This window comes from Aulonocara stuartgranti (genome assembly GCF_965226115.1).
Source record: "Aulonocara stuartgranti genome assembly, chromosome: 16".
Classification (NCBI taxonomy): domain Eukaryota; kingdom Metazoa; phylum Chordata; class Actinopteri; order Cichliformes; family Cichlidae; genus Aulonocara; species Aulonocara stuartgranti.
In genome coordinates this window covers 13905146-13924273 of record NC_138952.1, presented here as the reverse complement: position 1 = coordinate 13924273, position 19128 = coordinate 13905146, and the positions used below count along the sequence as shown (strand labels likewise).

Here is a 19128-nt window from a genome sequence, read left to right as displayed (position 1 = left end):
GTTTTTTGCATTGCAAGCTAAAGTAATTAATAAATAGGAAAACACCGAGATATAAACATGTCAAGTTTTAATGCATTTGGCTGCGCTTGGAGTTGCCTAGGAGACAGTGACGCCGCCATTCAAACCCGCGGAGCATGGCATGTTGGGATACCTTCCCCATCATGGCGGGGCATCTAGTTGGCTAACGACTACGGTTAGCATATTCAGTGACTTCTTAGCTTCGGGCAATTTGCATTCATTTGGCATCCTCTACGCGGGAAGCGCAGCCATCCAACATTAACACAGTAAGTTTGCGTCACTGAAAGGGCTGTATGATGAACGAACGAACTAATCTGTTTTGTTGAAAGAAGTAGCAGCCAAGTGATTAGCAAACTAAGCTAACGAGCATGCTATGGCTAGCGGTAATGTCCTCGCTGGAGAGCAAGCGGGCAATGAGCCGACATTGAGGCCGAGGTGTGCAGGCAGTATAGTTGTCTTTTACTGCTTTCGTGTTGCCTAGCTGGTAAGCGTTTAGGTTAAAGGGAATAATAGTTTGACAAACATCGGAATTATTGTTCTTTAAAAGTAAGCTAACGTTAACTAGCAGCAACCAGCTGCAGTCATCTGTGAATGAACGTTAGCTTTAGCTGCGCAGGCCCGACAGCGGCTTATCTAACGTGTTAACGAACTGTCGCAGTTTGAAACTTTGTGTCCCTTGTTTTCGCCATTCATTTAGCTTTTGGTCTGCGAGTACAGGAGGGTTGTATTTCGCAGTTAATCAAAACTGTATTATAATATATCTGTTGCTGAAAGGCCAGCTAAACTAGCTCAAGGTAACTGAATCCAAAAATAATGTGTTCTCTGGCGTTAGCCTTAGCTTTAATAGAGAAACGTAATGTCCACTAAACGTGTTAGCTATTTAACACCGTGTGCATCTTAGCGTAGTATCGTCTTTGTTTTCGTTGAAGTAACCAGTTCTGAATTTATCCTTAAGTGAAGCCTTTACGTCCCGAAATTGGCGTTATTAATAATGTTTGTGAGCATTGGTCCTTTTCGCAGGTTATGTATCCATGCTGGCAAGGACTACTGATGGCTTTGTTAAAGCTTTAGCGTTACAAAACCACTTCGTCCGTGAGTAATGTGCAGAGTTTAATGGAAAGAAAAAACCGAATTAAAATCCTCAAATAAGCAATTGGGACCTGATTGTAAAAGATTTATAGAATCGTTTTTTAGATGTTACTTAAGATGTCCGTTGATCTTAGATTTTGGCTAACGAAGCATTATTGCTTAAAACTACGTGGCTAAGTTACACTGTTGAATACTTTTGAAATATGTTTGCCTTCACATTTCAGATTCACCTTTGTGTGGTAGACGGCAAGGGTAAACTACCTGATTCTGGTTATTATGTGCTAAATGGGTTATGATATTGGCTTATAGTAGACATATTACTGGAAGTGCTAGAAAACTACTTTCTTCAGTAGCGGAATAAAAGAGCGATGTTTTGTTCTTTGGACATGTAAATATTAAAGGATACTCATCTGCTAAATCTGTGTTATCTATGTTGATTTTTCTGGTTGATACTTCATTGTTTATTTCCAGAGTAATCTTGAAGAGTGTTAATTGATAATTTTCCAGAAATATACCAGTTTTAATATGGAAGTTGCTGCTCAAGACAAGGGACTTAAGTGTTAAACGTCAGTCTTTTTAAAAATTAGAGAAATGTAGGAAGATGGCCGTTTGATGGTCTGTTGTTGTTTCACAGTAAAACTTGTGATTAAATATAGGCCAAGCTATTCTGTTTTTCTTTCAGAATATTGTCTGATTTTGATGTACTGGTTTATATCCTTTTTCATAGATGAGCTACCTTAGTTTCCTAGTAGAAGGCTATTCTCAAATAATTCATTTGTTTTGGTAAAATCAAAATCAGTATTAATCGCACCATGGCTATATTATTTGTGAGGGAGCATTAAGTTGGCTTGCCATGGGGACTGGGTAGAGTACACTGTCTTTTTTTTTTCTTTCTTTTGTTTTAGAAAAACAGAGCAGCTTTAATCACAGCCCTACTGATTACTTTGGGGCAGTTTTTGTACCTTTGGATAATTGCAGGGGCAAATAAAACACAAGTGTAGTAAAACAAATTTTTCTTCAGACTCATGTTAGGCATTAAGAATATTTCTCCCACGACACTTAAAACCAATTAGATCGGGCTGTTTTTTTTATTAGATACGTGAATACCACTTAAATGGTATTTAGTCATCAACAGTGGTTGACTCATAACAACCAATGATTACTGTTTTGCTCCAAATCAGTAGAAAGTTTTCATCCTTACATGTAGTTTGAGGAAATATTAGCAGTTTCAGTAGCGTTACCAAAATGTATACTAAAGTATGGTGAATCTATACTTCTGTTGGTATGGCATCCGTTTGTTGCTCAAGTTAAATTACCTTTTTCTCTCCCTAGAGTTGAGAGAGGGAACAGCACAACAGTGACATTGAAATAATCTTTTACAAGATCAGCATAACAGCATAATGGAGTGTGCAGTGGACATCCCCTCAGGTAAGCGATGCACAAGCCCCAAAGAGGTCCGAATCTGTTCAGATTTGACTCATTTTGTTTAAGTTTGTTTTTGCCCCACAGGTTTCAGTGTTAAAGTGTAAGTATGTGCCTCAGTAAATTTATGTGAAATGAATAAAATATAACTTATATTTATTGTTATCTCTAATTTATGTGAGATTTAAAATAAATGTACAAAAAAATATCAAGTTGCTTTTAATTTCTGTAAAGCTCCATGCTGAACTGGTCTCACTGCATGATTGCGGATGCCTTTTAGTATTCATTTTTGGGATGGATAAACCACAGTATTTGTGCTAGTTTCTCTCCTCTCTTTGTGTAAAGCTCTTTACTTCCCTTTGCACATAGCAAGCCCATTGACATGAAGATAACTAAATGATTAATTAGTCCGTTTACAGTTAATTAGTTATTTTCCCAACAAATAATGATCTGTTCAGAACGAGAGTGACTCACTGGAAACACTGCTTGTTATTAGGCATGGACACAAATACGATCATTGTTGAATATTTGAATAGATAAGATAGAACTTTATTAATCCCTCGGGTGGGTTCCTCTGGGAAATTCGACTTCCAAAAAAAAGCACAGCAATGACCGAAGTTACAGTTACAATAGTGATTAAATTATTAAAATACAAAAAAAAAAGTAATGGTTTACATGACTGTTCCGTCTGAAAATATTGTTCTTTTGCAATGCTGTGTAAGATGTAATGTCCTATTAGTGCCAGGTGGTGGTAGTATTGATCAGAGCTGTTTACCTATCACTAATAAACAATAAGCAGGCATCTGATTAGTAAAAATGTGTTTACATTGTACAAACAGGAAAATGTAGAACCAAACGCCACTGCAGCTGCCAAAAAGTCGTTTTTTCATCTTGGGTAAAATAATTACCAATAATTAGATCTAGTATTCTCTCAAACAGGTAAAGCTACTATCTAGGTATGCACTGTAATTTGATAGTTGTTTGGGTGGGCTGTGATTGCCAGTGAAAACTAAATTGTGAATGAGATGTCAATCCTTGTATTCCAAGTGTATGGGAAACACAACCTTAAAGCCTGTTGGGAATGATGTAGTTGTTTGGGCACAGGTTTTGCTGCCTGCTGTTCTGTCAGTATCATTGATCAGCTGCTCATCCCATCTACTAGATGCTTGAAACTGGCTGAAGAAGGTTATCAAAACAGACTGAACATTCAGAATATCTCATGCTTCATTATGTTTGACCAGCGCTCTTGAACACCATCTGGCATTCCCCAGAACCATGTACAGAGTTGGTTACAGTTATCCCTCTCTCTAGATGGTTCTAGTTTTCTCTTGAACTGTTTTCACCCAGTGTTGGATTTGATATTGAACAGGATATTCAAGATACCAGCTCCGTGGACACAAAGTCCAGTTTGGAGCATAAAGTCTGTGTGATGTTTTGTTACAAAAGTGTTCGAATTACGCAGGTAATTGTTGAGTGAATTCACAGAGTGTGTGGCCATCACCCTTCCTACTGGGTGCTCTTGCCTTACAAAAAAAAAACAAAAAAACAACTATACATGAAAAGTGGTAAATTACCCAACATGGTTCTCTGGGTATTGTCAGTAAGTTTTACCCATATTCTATTGCAATATTTCATTTTATTATCGTTGCCCGACATTATACCGGTATTACCGTGAACGGTATGATATGACCCAACCCTAATGCTGGTGCTAACCAATATCTGTAAACTATCTCATAACAGCTTGCTCACAACATTACACTATAAACTAGATGAACCGTACAGAACTAAATGGTATCTGCTTGCTGTAGATTTTTCCTTTTCTGTTTGTCAAAGACTTGTGTAATTTGAAATATTGGATTCCCTGTGCAGGTGAGGGGGAGGCACCTGAGAAAGATGACATGAATGCCAAGGAAGAGCTTGAGCCTTCCCACAAGAAAAACAAGAAACACAGAAAACACAAGAGCAAGAAGAAGAAGAGGCGGAGGAAGGGCGAGAAGGAGAGTAGTTCAGAATCTGGTGCAGAGTCTGATGTTGAGCCTCCACCTCCACCGAGACCTGTCAGGACCACCAGAGCCAGGTTGGAAAAATTTAAAATTCTAAACTAAATGTGAGACTTGATAAGTTGGCACAGTAAAAATTGTACATTACTTAATATTTAGGATTTTTTTTCTTGCATACAAAAGCAATTGATTAATAAAAGTTTCATTTTCCAAAACAAAATAATCAGTTTTGTTATTCAGAAGTGCTTAGATTTCTGTAGTTGACTCTTTGCCGTTACTGTACATGGACTGATTCATGCTTACTCTTGTGCCTTGAAGGCCTACATTTGACCAAGGAAAATCCTGTATTCAAACCATTGGAAATTATTTGCAATCTTAAATTTTAATAAGAATATTTTCTTCTTCCTGCTCCTTTTCACACATGGTTGTAGTGCTTTATTGATAGAAAGTGTGGTTTGTTTGTTTGATCTGTTGTACCAAGTGTGAAATAAATAAATGAAATGAAGATGTGATTGTTCATTATGTAAGTCATAATTGTAGACAAATGTAATCTGACTAAAACAACACATAGACGTTGCATTTTTCTTTTTTCTTTTTAATGTAAGTAGAAATAACTGAAATTGTAAACCACTAAAATAATATAAAAGTTGAAGTTGTTTTAAAAAAGGCCTATATTAAATGGGAAGCTTTTCTAAGAAAAGTCACAAGGTGCCTTTTTTGTTGGGCACAGACTGCACGAATTATAAAGATTTTTGATGGATCTGTTCTCTTTTGATGAGCAGTTTGAGAGGAATCACAACATTTACTCAGCTACCTCAACAACCAATGATCTGTGTCCTCTCTAAACCGTGGTGCAGAACAGACACGTGCACATTATCTGAATTTCCTAAAGGTCTATGTCTACATGTTGTATCTTTCTTTTGTTGGTACCATTCATTCAATTGAAATTGCATGACTGTCTGCATCTCTTTTAAAACACTCATGACAAATCAATTTTGTCTAAATGAGCCCATGGTTGCAATTAGGCTGACCTCCACTTCAAAGCCAGTTAACAGATCTATACATCTGCGCATAAAAGTAGCAGGTTTTGCCTTTGACTAAAGACTTAATGAATTCTGAATCAACCCAGTGTGCTATTTCAATAAATTTTCACTGTCTGTGAACCTTTTTTGATAGATTAGCTGAATTTTTTTGTTTCAAGTGTGTTAATATTTTTTTTTAGCAGATTAACAAAGAAAAATCTCTTTAACTTAGTTTTTGTTGTATTTTTAGTGCCAGACTGGCAGCAGCTGCAGGAGTTGGAGACCAAGGAATCAAGGAAGAAAGCAAAAAGGATCCAATTACAGGTAGGAGAAAGTCAGACATGGCTATAATTGATAATTGCTTAAAAAGCAATGGTGTAATGTCAACTTTTTTTTTTGTCTTCTTTTTCTTTCTAAATTGTGATTTTCTTCAGATCGTATTGATACAGAGGGAGAGACAAAATCCAAAAAACAAAAAAGGCATGCAGCTAAAAAGAAGAAAAAAAAGAGAAAGAAAGATGAAAAGCAGGAAAGGAAATCCCCATCTCGCTCCCCTTCTGAAAGCAGCTCTGCCTCAGGTTCAGACTCTGAAGGTGAAGGAGGCAAAGCATCTGGTGGTGGTAAATACTCTCCAGCTGTGGCATCTGACCTCAAAGAACCAGTATCCAGACTGGTTCCAAAAGGCAAACGAGGGGAGGAGAAACCCCTTCCCATCATTGAGCAGAAATCTGAATTGCTTGGAGTCAAAAAAGAAGAGACATCAGATATCGATGTGCCCACAACTGAGGCGCAGGACAGTAACATTAATGAATTGGAGGAGAAGCCTATGAGATCACCCCCTGTAGACCAGGAAGAGGCAGTCCAGATGGCAACAGTTAAAACAGAGTGCAGTCAGGGAGATGGTACATTCAGCCATGCCCAGGAATTGCCTGACATAATCCCAAAACAGGAAGGTGCTGCTCAAAGAGATGACCCAGTACTGAAAGATCAGACAAATTCAATTCAAGGGGCGAAAGTCACGGAGGATGAATTGCGTAATTCTCCTTCACCTTCCAGAACCGTAGAAATAAAGAAGAGTGAGTCAGGCCCAAGTCGGTCACCATCACGTAGTCCCAGCAGGCAGGAGTCTCAGACAACATCATTAGTGAAAGAACGGTCAAGAACCCATTCCAGGTCAACCTCAAAGGGAAAACGATCTGCAACTCCTATAAAGCACGCCCGTTCTCGGTCCCGCTCCGAGACCCCTAAATCCCAGACGAAGTCACTGTCTCCCCCCCGCAAGTCTCCGAAAAGAGTAAGCCGTCGGTCCCGATCTACTTCTCACTCTGTCACCCCTAAAAAGAAAGTGTCAAAGTCTCCAAGGAAGTCCAGGTCTCCGAAACGGCGGAGGAGTTCCCTATCTGTTTCCCCAAAGCGTCGTCATCCTTCTCCGTCTCCAAAAAGAAAGATATCACGGTCCCCTAAACGTGACAGGCGGAGGTCACCATCTCTATCTCGGTCTCCGAGGAGAAGTCGAAGGTCAAAGTCTCGTTCCCGTGGAGGCACGCGGCACTCCAGGACCCGCTCACCTCGCCGTGGGGGTGGAGTTGGCAGACGTTCGCTGTCACGTTCAATCACTAGACCACGCCGCTCCCACTCTAGATCCAGACGTCCCTTTGGCCGCTCCAGATCACGATCACCAGCAAGACGTACTGGAGGGAGACGCTCCAGGAGTCGATCCTTGTCTCGGCGCAAGCGATCACCACTCCCCAGATCCCGTCGTTCAAGATCTCGGTCGGTCCGCAGGAGCAGACGAACTCGGTCACGTTCTATTGTAGTGCTTAAGCGCAGTCGTCGCTCCAGATCCAGGAGTCCCCGCAAACGAACAAAATCCAGGACCCCTCCCTCCAGACGGCGGTCTAAATCCCGATCTCCAGTCAGAAGGCGCTCTCGTTCCCCTGCTAAGAGAAACCGTTCACCACCACGGTCTAGTAGACGGTCTAGGTCTCGCTCATTGACTCGAAGACACCGGTTAAAGTCACATTCACCACCGCCTAGCAAAAGGAGGTCCAAAACTCCGAGGAAGAGTGGAAGAAGATCAAAGTCTAAATCTGAGTCTGCCGACTGCAGGTCTAGGTCTGAGTCAAGTGGTGGGCTTTCTGACAGCTCATCTCCAGCCAGATCCACATCTCCTTCCCCAGTTAAACAGAAGAAGCCCCCCTTGCTTAAGGTTGCTGGGGAAAATGGAGGACTTGCAGCTACAGAAGGTGAGACCTTTTCCCTTCAAAATATTTAAGTAAGCCATTGAAACCAATGTTTTTCTCCAGATGTTTTTATCTTCATATAAGTGTCCCAATTCATGTATTGCCCATTAGATTCAAGTAATCAATCATTTAATTGATTGATTGGTTTAGTTTATGCAAATGTGCATATCTTCATATGATATGTCATTGACGTTGCAGGTGCTTGGAAGCCAGTACTCCCAGCAACATCTTCCAGCTCTGAAATTGGGAATTCTTCAGAAAAGTTGCAGGATGAACTTGTTAATCAGACAAGTTCAGATTCTCCTCAAAAAGGGGGAGATGTTTCCAGGTCCAGGTCTGTTTCTCAAGAGCCTGGCACTGGCACGGAAGGGTCAGATTGTTCGGAAGGCTCAGATGAGGAAGTGGAATCTCCAGTTAAAACGGGATCCAAAAGCCAGAGAAGCTCCTCACGTTCAGCATCTCCAGAAGTACAGAAAAAGCAGCTTTCCCCATCTCCCTCACCTGCGGAGCACAGAAAACTTTCTCGTTCAACTTCATCACCTCGGCGTTCAGCATCAAAGTCTACATCCAGAAGAAAACTGTCCAGGTTTGTTTTGTGGTATTACATGATACCAAAATAGTAAACGAGAGAAATCTCTCCCTCTTGCTTGTTCTGTAGTTGTTAAACTGTTGGACTGTGTACAGATATTAAATGTGAGTACAGTGTACGGTTATCAGTCTTATCATTTACCTTCCCTTAGGTCCAAGTCTCCAGTGAAGAAAAGAGAATCTGTTTCTCCATCAGAGAGGAAGAAGCGGCGGTCCAAATCTCGGAGCCCTGCACGTCGTCGGAGATCAAGGTCACGGTCTGCCACGCGACGCAAGCGCTCACGGTCCAAGTCACGAACCAAAACGCGCCGGTCCAAGTCCCGTTCTGCAACCCGCAGGAGGCGATCTCGTTCACACTCACCAAATCCCAGAGGAAGGAGGAAGTCCACAGAAAGGAGTAAGCGCTCTAAGAGTCGCTCCACTGGCCGCAGAAAAAGGTCCAGATCAGGAGATAGAAGCAGGCGATCCAGATCTCGTTCACCGGATCGTAGACGCAGGTCAAGGTCGAGGGGTCGAGGGAGGCGCCCAGTATTTCGCAGTCGATCCTTTGACAGACGAGACAGGTGGAAGAGGGAACCTAGCCACTCTCCAGTTCTCATCCTCCGCAAACAACGTCGCTCAGGTTCCCGGACACGACGCAGCACCAGCAAGACTCCTCCACGGCTGACTGATCTGGGTAAGACATTTTGATGTCATATTTCTAAACATTTATGCAACGTGTTTACGTGATTTTTCTTTTTGTGCTCCACATATGCAAGAGGTTTTGTTTCTTAATTCCATTTGCTTTATCTAAGCTTCCTTTGCCCTAATGTGTTTCCCCTCATTCTGTCAATCTTTTACCCTCCTTTCCTCAGATAAGGATCAGTTGCTCGAGATAGCCAAGGCTAATGCTGCTGCCATGTGTGCCAAGGCCGGGGTTCCAATTCCTGAGAGTCTTCGACCAAAAGCCATCCTTCAGCTCCCTCTGCCTACTCCATCTCCTTCCCCCATCTCCTTACCTTTACCTTTGCCCCTTCCAATGGGCATGGGAATGCCAAACATGCCGAATATGCCCAACATTGGTCCAATGGGGTTACCAAATATTCCGGGAATACCCAGCATGTCAAACATCACTATGAGTGCTGCTGTGGCAAGTATGACAGCAGCTACTATGACCGCTGCCTTGACCAACATGGGTGCCCTGGCGGCCATGCCTCCCCTTGCTCCACTTCCTACAATAACTAACAAGCCTCCCCCGTGCCTTGTCCCACCAACACCATCTCTTAACCTGGACCACATCGAGGAAGCCAAGAGGAAAGTCACTCAACAGGCTAACATACATACCATCAAAGAGCTTACTGAGGTAAACGTGTGGTTTTGCTTCAGATTTTGATTGACGTTGCTGTTTTTCTGAAATCATGTGGAACAGAAAATATTGTAGTGCAGTGGTTTTTTTTGTTTTTGTTTTTATTTATTAATTTTTTTAAATCGTTCAAGGCTTTAGTACATTTATCTTTTTATTTGAGTAGGTTTATGTCTATTGAAAGAATAATGTGTTGGATATAGCCATCTAAAACAAATCACAGTAAGTGCAAATTGAAAGCAGTTAGAATATTAAATATTTGACATAGTGACATAATGTTTTTCAGGGTTCAGTTATATTGAGGTGAAGTTGTTTGTCACCATGCAAAGAACACAATGGAATTTCTTTTGCTTGTGTTTTCTACTTTTGAACCCCATAACATTTCTGTAATGGTTCATATATGTAAAGTATGGACCATTCTTTACCTGATGGTTTTTTTTTGTTTTTTTTTTGTTTTTTTGTAGAAGTGTAAGATGATAGCAAATAGCAAGGAGGAGATGGCCACTGCTAAACCACATGTCTCAGATGATGAAAGCTAAACACCCCAACCCTCAAGGTAAATGTCTGTCTTTATTTCATTTCTATATTAGTCTGTACCTTCGTCTTTATTAGGGCTGCCACAAACGATTATTTTGATAGTCGACTAGTCACCGATTATTTTTGCGATTAGTCGACTAATCAGATCATGCATCCATTGAATGTAAAACGTACAGCTTATTGCACCAGCATGCATCTGCTCTTATATAACAATCATTAGCTTACAGTTTTAAGTGTTTAAGGTATGTGCTAACTAAAAATAAAGACAGGATGATAGTTTATTAAATTTTAATGAAGTTTGCAGATTGTTTCGGTGGAGTTTAATAAACTCAGCCGTCTGCTCCTTGCTATCTAAAATATAACAGGACACTGGAGTATATTCTCGAGCGTCTCACACTTCTGATACCGTAATCAGTTGTCTGCTTGACGTTTATTCAGCTGTGTAAAAACTATAACTTTAATCTCAGCCTCAGATTTACTCAGGGACAAATAAAATACTGAAAAAAGCCAAACAATAACATTTTTAAGTTATCTAAGTGACTTATATATGTTTAACCTGAGTAGCGAAAGACGGCGGTGGGTTTGAAAACGATTTGCCGGAAGTCCGGTGTTCTCACCGGCTCTAGTGAGCCATGAACCTCGGCTAGCTAATGAGCTAGTGGGTAACAGACGTCTCCGAAAACGGAGCGCTTTTGAAAATATGTGGTGTCTGATAAACTGAGCAGATGTTTGAAGTTTACACAGCTACATTCTCGTCTGAAAATATGTTAAACATTTATTTTGTGACCCAGAAAGAATAATAAGAGTAATATTAAAACTAACTAGCTGCCGCCATTGTTGGAAACTGAGCAGGGCTGCGATGGGCCGCGCTATGAATTCTGGGACACAGTTTCTTCTTCTTCAGCGTTTAATGGCAGCTGGCGTCCTTGTACATGCAATGCTGCCATCTTCTGTTTCAGTCCGTTATTACACTCTTAAATCCTACTACTTATTCCTGCGTCTTTTGGGATCTTACAAAGCTTCCAACGACACGTCGACTATTAAATTAGTCTTCGACGATTTTGATAGTAATCGTGGCAGCCCTAGTCTTTATATTAATTTCATAAATTATACATTATTCTCCTGTAGGTTCCTCATTCTGCTATGTGCTGCAACACCTTTCAGCAGCTTAGTCATTAGGCTCCATCAAATAAACTTTTTAAATTTAATTTTTATATAATTGAATGACACAAAGTTATAGCCCATCAAATGTGAAGTGTCCGTGTTGTACATTCAGAAAGGTGTAGCATTCATTATTTTCTAAGGAATGACTTGTAAACTCTTTGAAATTATAAACATTTTAAAAGTGATAATGAATAATGTGTCTGGTTTTTATCTGACTGTTTGCTGTGATTAGTGTGGGCTGATTGTTTGTCCATAATTGTGATGAAGTCAGGCCTCATTTACAAGTAATCACTTTAAAATCTTGGCAATTCCAAAGAGTTCACAAGTTCTTTGTTTTACGGTAACTACATTACTAAATCACTAAAGCCAACTGTGCAATTTCAGCTTTAAAATTGCACATTTACTATTATAGCTGCTCATCTGACAGTTGAAAATCTAAATTTTACTTTTGTTCTTGTAAATGACACCATTTGTGTTCCCCATAGCAACGGAGACCTCTAAATATGTTATTTTTGTTCATGCAAATATTTAGGCACTAGGTCATACATTAGCCTGGAAAGGCATGCAGCTTTTAGTCTATAGCTGGTGGACAACAACTTGTGCACTGCCAAAACGCCTTGAGTGGAGCGCCCCCCCTCTAATATTAGTACTAATTTAGAACACAAGCACGTCAACATCAGTAGAGCTATTATAGTTTAAGCTCACAGGGTATACGGACCTGAGAACAGCTATACCAAACCAAATAATTCAGAAAAAATAAATGCACATTACAGCCCTGTTTTTGTGCATAGATGGTGATCATTTAATCAGTTTTGTGATTTTTGTCGATTATTCAAACTAGACAAAATACCATACATTTATATTTTCCTCTGTCTTTGTCTCTATACAGCCTCTTCCCTCGAAGGACTGAAGGAAAACATTTTTTGTCTTTTCCCCCCCAAAAGGACTTTTCTCTCTGTTAGACAGATGACTTGGTTGAGTGGAGGAGCACTGTAGTTGTCATACACAACATAGGAGTACTGGCCACTGCCCACTCTGCTCCCCGGTTTGTAGGAGTGAGATACAACCAGACTTCCACCTGTGATGCCACTGAGAAAACTGGGGACTCTGGGGCGTGCAACAGTTGGACGACTGTACTGTGTGTGTGTGCGTGTGTGTTTGTACATAGTGACTTACACCACCAACACCTCAGTGTTTCTGCTTATGCAAGCAGTCACTGTTGTAAAGACTGAAGAGGAAACAAACCAAACTAGTGGCGCAAGTGTTTTTGTAAACTGCCTCCAAATTTCTCTACATTTGTTTTACCTTCATGCTTTCTTAAGAATTGTGTTCAGTGGAGACTGTTTCCTTGTTCTGCTGTATTTTTCCCTCGGTTATCTCTAGTCCCTGATTTTATAAATAAATAATGCATATTAAGGTAGAGATAGTAGATCCTCACGTGTTTTAATAAGCTTGGATCTCCAGGGTGTGTGAGTAACCACAGGTTCTTTTGAAGGAAAGAGTCATTTGAATATATAGGTTGCCAAAAAAAAAAGAGTGCTTGAATTGTGGCAATGAAAAAAAGAATTTCATTTCACTAAACATGACTAATTCAGTTTGTACTGCCCTGGGTGTTCTCCCCCTCCCCCCTGTTTTTATAGCACCAAGCTGATCTTTGATTCTGTCCTGGTCTTTCATTTGGGCTTTGTTGGGATGTTTTGAACTTAGGAACATGTTTTGCTTCAAATTTTGAAAGGGGAGTTTATTTTTCCATCAGTATGGCAACAAGTGCCATTTGTCAGGCATGACAAGCAGTCGAGATTGATGGGCTGTCTTAGAGGTACTTAAGACAAGTGGTGAATATCCTATATTTAGATCACAGGCAGAAACGGTTGAGAAGGTTTCCTGATGAGAAAAAAGAGGGGTGCATATTCATAGAGTTCATCAGTACAGGTTTATCAGGTTTTTAGTTTACACATTTAAATGTCAGTTATTTGTGTTTATGGGCCTTTTTTTTTAAGAGGCAGACATGGCATGTCAGTACCAAGAAAGGTATGGTTGTATTGTACTGAGCTGGGGTTAGCGCATGGTTAATACTGTAGAATGAGTTGACGATGCTCTGTTTTTGTGTATTTGACAATCAGGTTATTTCTCTCAATATGCTTGTTTTGAAGAAAGAACTGTAGCTGCTTGAAATGTACACGTCTTGTACTCAGGTGGCAAATACAAGTGAATTGATATCAAGAAAAGTGTATCGTGCAAACATGAAACGCCCAACAAACCCTTTTGATTTAATTTCATCACATTTAATATTTGCTTTCCATGTAAATGCTATTACATTATCCTGTATTATGTGGGCCGGGAAAACATGTTTCATAGAATTAATTTGTCCCTAACTGAAGAACAAAGACAAACTTGGTGCTCTTGGGAAAACTGACAGGGACGAGCTTCTTCTTCTTCTTCTTCTTTTTTTTTTTTTTTTTTGCTGGTTTTACAAAAATCTTGCACTCATAATTCATTTGTTTTCATTAGAGGGAGGAATATTCCTGAATCCATCTGGCTTTGTCTTCCTCTCATGCCCAGGGCTGTTTAACTGTTGGAGGGAATCTGAAAGTTTTAACAAGACTTATTCGGTTGACTTGATCCCTGAGGTAGCTATTTTAATGAAAGAAAAAAACAAGGTGATGCATTTTAGGATTTTTTTTTTTCTTTTTTGGTCATTTGAATATTACATCGCTTGCTTTGTACATAAATGTGTCGATGATTATTAAAAACCTCAATGATAAGTACTTCTGATCTCCTGTTCTTTGTTGACTAGTCATTTTTATGTGGATCTTAATTTCTGGAGAAATTTCCAGTGACATCATCATCATTACAAAACATTATTTTGAATATTACAAGAATTGGTATAAATATTAACTAGTAAAGCTTCCCATAGAGGGTGCGTGCATTTTCAGCTGCAAGCTGTGCTGTACTAACATGCATCGCAATAAATAAATTTAAAAAAAAAATTATCCACAGTTTATAGTGTTTGTGTGAAGAAATTTTCCGTTGTGATTTTAAAGGTGTGTGGCGATACACTGGCATGATGGGTGATTTGAAGTGGATTTAACACATCTTGTTCATACTTAAGCTAGAGGTTTTGGATATGTAGAAAAACGAATGGATACTAGTACTACTATTTGGCAAAGCGATGTGAACACTTGGATGCATAAGTAGATGACATTGTTTAAAGAAATTGATTTTGTGTCTTGTATTGCATGGTAAGAACCACCCTTAATGAATTAAATTCTCCAAACTCTGAAACAATGCACTGCTCAATATTCCATCAAATGTCTCTTGGTTCTGTCTAGTGGAGTCAAAGACTTCTCTCTAAATTTACCAGTTTGCGGGGGTGTTTTTAAATATATATATTTTTTTAAGGGAAGGGAACAGCATGGTTTAAATGATCTCTACTGAATTTGTAGAGTCATATTAAATTGTGGTGGCGATGTAATTGTGTGGGTGATGTTTTCTTGGCACCCTTTTTAGCCCTTTCGTATAAACTGAGCATAATTTAAACATCACAGAATCAGAATCCTTGTTACTGATAAAGTGTCTGTACACATACAAGGAAGAGGGCTCCGGATATTTCTTTGGTCTCAGTGTACTACATAATAAACAACAGCAACTAAGTGTTGTTGCTGACCATGTCCATCCCTCTGTGACCACAGTGCACCCATTTTTGGTGGAAACATATTGAAAATAATAACACCTTCCTAAAATGTGGGCATGACACTTTTTAAAGAAAAATGCAATTATATTAAAGTGATAGAATTCAAGAGAAATTGCCAAGTTATATGAAAAGAAATATCAAATTTATATGGTGTGAAGCCGGTGCTGACACATCAGTGCTGTGTTGATGGCAGAAACCTCCATAACAGGCTACGCTACGTCCAGATGAACAGAATCAACTTTTTGGGATTTCCTTACCCTGATGATTGAGCATGGTTTAAGACACTCCATAATAGGGATACGTAGCGATGGAGCTCAACTGCACAGTCTATACAAGTTATTGATTTGGAAGAGTGTTTGTTGGTGTGTGAGCAGTTTGTATTTTCTCTGTTTAAAAAAAAAAAAAAAAAAAGAAAAAAAAGATAGATAGAGATAATGATAATGTTTGAACTGGGCTTGTGCTACTATATCCTCAATGCTTAGATAATTAAAATGCCCTTTCAGAAAATGATTTAGGGCAGAAAAAAGCAGTAGTTATAAATCTCTCCTATAAGTGGTGCACTTTCTCTTTATTTCCACTGTACTTTCATCGTGGAAGTTTTGACACTTAAATCAAGAAACATGAAGTCTGTGAAATCACGCACTCCGTGATTTGCGACAAATGCCCTTAAAACACTAATGTGAATCCCTAAATATTGTGTAGGAACTGCATTAACAAAAGTTTGTTTGGGAAGTGACACTTGAAATATTATTTTTAGTATGCAAGCCTTTTGTGTTACTCAGACCGAGCTACACAGGAGAGCCTTCATGGAGAGAGTTTGAAAGCCTTTAATCTGTGGATTTTCTTGGTGAATTAAATAAAAAGCTTAACACTCCACAGTGAGAGTTTCTACCTAAGTCTTTATCTGCAACCTGGTCATGGATTAAAGGCTTTGGACTGACAGTGGATCGTTTTCATTTATTTCATCTTCAGTCTCTCACGAGTGAAGTGACTTTTTTATTTGTTGGTTTGCTGTCAAAAGTTATCCGATTTTTCTCTTTGAATTTTAAGCTTGATAACACATTTGTTTTTCGGCATTGCCTTAAAATCTCTCCATTGAGATGGACATTCAACGCCCTGTCGAATCAATACACGGGCCATTAAAAAATGGCGTCATATTGAAGGGAAAGCCTGAACCTTTGACCCTAGAGTGAGGAAATCCAGTGGCTCTGTTTTTGCTGTGGAGGGAATCTCTCTGGCATTTTTAGGTCCTCTTGGACAGAATCAATACAAAGTTGCTCTGAGTGACCTTTATCCTTTGTTCAAACATTTCGGTCTTATTTCTCCTTACTGCCGGACAGAAATGCATTGGGCTGAAATTTATGTGAACAAGCTCTGACCTCTACAGTCACCAGGTATAAAAACAAATCAAATCATCATTTCTGGATGGAGAGCTTGGACCTGTTATTGGAATGCTCTTTGCCACCATCATCAAATCACCAAATGAGGAAAAATCCTTCGGAAGAATACTGTCACATCCCTCCATAACAATGACACAGACTTGTATAGTTAATGCCAAAGCAGACTGAAGGTTCTTTGGCAGTTTGTGATGACTTGACATCTTACAAAGACACGTTATGTTGCTTTTCCCTTTAATTTGTTACCTGCCTGCATTTCTTCATTTACAGTATGATGTAACACTTTGTAAGTATCTGCACACCCACGTGAACGACTTGTGCCTGCGTGTCTGAAACCTTAATTGGGCAACCTTACATAAAAAAGATATCGAGGAATATTGCAGTATTTTTCTAAACACAAATGAAAGACAGCATGAAAATTCCATTAACCCTACATGTATTCATTCTCATTGCTAATTTAATTGAATTATTTTTAAGTCCTGTAACACTAGATTTTAAAAAATGACTGTAGAGTCACTGACCCCTTTATTAGGTACATATTGATAGAGCTTGGTTTGATTTCCTTTTATGTTCAGAGCTGTCTCAGTTCTTCATATCATAGATTCAACAAGGTGCTGAAAACATTCTCCAGAGTTTTTGCCCCACATTGACATAATAGCATCCCAGAGTTACTGTAGATTTGTCTACACATCCCTGATGAGAATCTCCTTTTCCACCATGTTCCAAAGGTGCTCTACTGGATTCAGAACTGGTGACTGTGGAGGCCACAGATAACTTACTGTCATGTTCAAGAAAACAGTTCTCGATCTGTTTGAGCTTTTGCACATGATACAATTTCCTGTTGACAGAAGCCATCAAAAAATGGGTATGCTGTAGTCATAAAGGGACAGGCATGCCTTATATCTCAGGCAACATTATTCATGTATGCTGTGAAATTTAAACAATATTCAGTTGGTACTGAGTGTCCCTAGATGTGCCAAGGAAATATCCCCCTCATCATTACACCATCGCCTTAATTGTCAATACAAGACATGACGGATCCGTCCTTTCGTGTTGTTTGTGCTGAATTCTGACCCTACCATCCAAATGTTGCAGCAGAAACCGAGACTCGTCAGATGAGACAACGTCGATTTTGGTAAGTCTATGCGTATTGTCAGTTTTCTGTCATTAGCTGACAGAATTCACATCCAGCGTGGTCTTCTGCTGCATGTCTGATTCAAGATTGTATTGTATTGTTTGTTCAGAAGATGCTCTTCTGCATACTTTGGTTGTAATAATTTTTTTTTGAGTTACTGTCATCTTTCTATGAGCTGCTCTCCTCTAACTTTTGGCGTGAAAAAGGTATTTACACCCAGAAAACTGATGCTCACTGGATATTTTCTCTGTTTCAGAGTATTCTCTGTAAAATCCCTGCAGATCATAAACACTTATGCCAGCCTGTCTGGCAACAACCATGCCACATTCAAATTGACATTAATTACTTTTCTTCCTCATTCTGATGCTCAGTTTGAACTTTGGTATCTTTATGAGTTGCTACCTTGTGATTGGCTGATTAAGTATTTGCATTTATGAGCATATGCACTGGTGTTCCTAATAAAGTGGCTCGTGACTCAATTTTAAGGCAAAAATAACACATAGAAAAAAGTATTGCATTAAAAGAAAACGTGCACCCCACCCTGTTTCTGGTCCCCCATTTTAGATTTTTGCATAGTTTTGAAAACAAAAAAACAAAACAAAAAAAAACCACAAGGACTACCTTACTTAGAAATGCAAAGGCAGTATTTCAATTCCACCTTTAGATTCCAATGTCATTTTCTTAATTACTATGTGTGGGCTGGGGTTTGTAATCTCAGTTAACTGCAATCTCCAAAAGAACGACTCTGTCTAAATAGTCTGGTCCAATTATAGTCATTTAATTTGTGGACTGTAATTACATTAATCAGTCAGTGTCTTCATGTGTGCTTGTTTACTAACACAACAGTCGCGTCTGCATGTATATGAATGTGGGTTGCATTCAGAGTAGCTAGTGAGTCATTGGATTTTGCAGATCAATGGCCGCCGGTCGATGGACGGCTGAGTGCTTTGCTACGACCACCCATTCCAAGCACCCTACCCATTTTGTTAGGCAGCCAGGAAAGGAGGTCGCATACACAAATTTCTACGCTCCAACCCTTGCTTTCAATTTTCAGAACATGCTTTTCTCCTACAATGCTGCTTCACACTGTAGCCATAGACACAAGCCGGTGCGCACAAACACACTGGATAAGCTGATGAATTCAGCCCGTGGTGAAGTTCTGGATAAGAGTGGAAGTTGTTTCACTATAGTGTGAGGCAGACTAACGAAGACAACAGAGACAGCCAAGACAAAAAGGAGAAAAGAGGATTTGAGAGAAATGAGAGGCTCGACGAGATAAAAGCTGACGAGAGCGAAGAGAAAAGAGGCGAAAAACTGAGAACAAAAGAGAAAATATGATGCCTGTTCTTTTCTTTTTTCTGAGAGGGATTTGGAGTACTGTCTGCAGAAGCAAGTGAGCTGCGTCTGGAACTGTGCGGGTCCATGTACTGGTCAGACGAGTAAAACAAAGGCTGTGACTTTGACTGTACTTGTCGGT

The 19128-nt window shown here is 39.6% G+C and overlaps 1 protein-coding gene and 1 long non-coding RNA gene across 4 annotated transcripts in view; both read left to right on the top strand.

The window, feature by feature from the left end:
• Positions 1-19128, top strand: part of LOC309691415 — a 151538-nt gene that overhangs the window by 47258 nt on the left and 85152 nt on the right. The window lies entirely within an intron of this gene.
• sona (SON DNA and RNA binding protein a) lies at positions 102-14193 on the top strand. Of its 3 annotated transcripts, none has more exons than XM_082507777.1 (10): positions 102-284; positions 2440-2535; positions 4399-4606; positions 5802-5875; positions 5986-7797; positions 7993-8380; positions 8535-9058; positions 9237-9724; positions 10189-10280; positions 12315-14193. In XM_082507777.1, exons 2-9 carry the CDS (start codon positions 2508-2510, stop codon positions 10261-10263), a joined length of 3597 nt encoding a protein of 1198 aa, XP_082363903.1. In that variant the 5' UTR covers positions 102-284; positions 2440-2507; the 3' UTR covers positions 10264-10280; positions 12315-14193. The 3 variants fall into 3 exon arrangements, with proteins under 3 accessions (XP_082363903.1, XP_082363905.1, XP_082363904.1); XM_082507779.1 differs by lacking the exon at positions 102-284 and adding an exon at positions 318-453; XM_082507778.1 differs by lacking the exon at positions 102-284 and adding an exon at positions 318-502.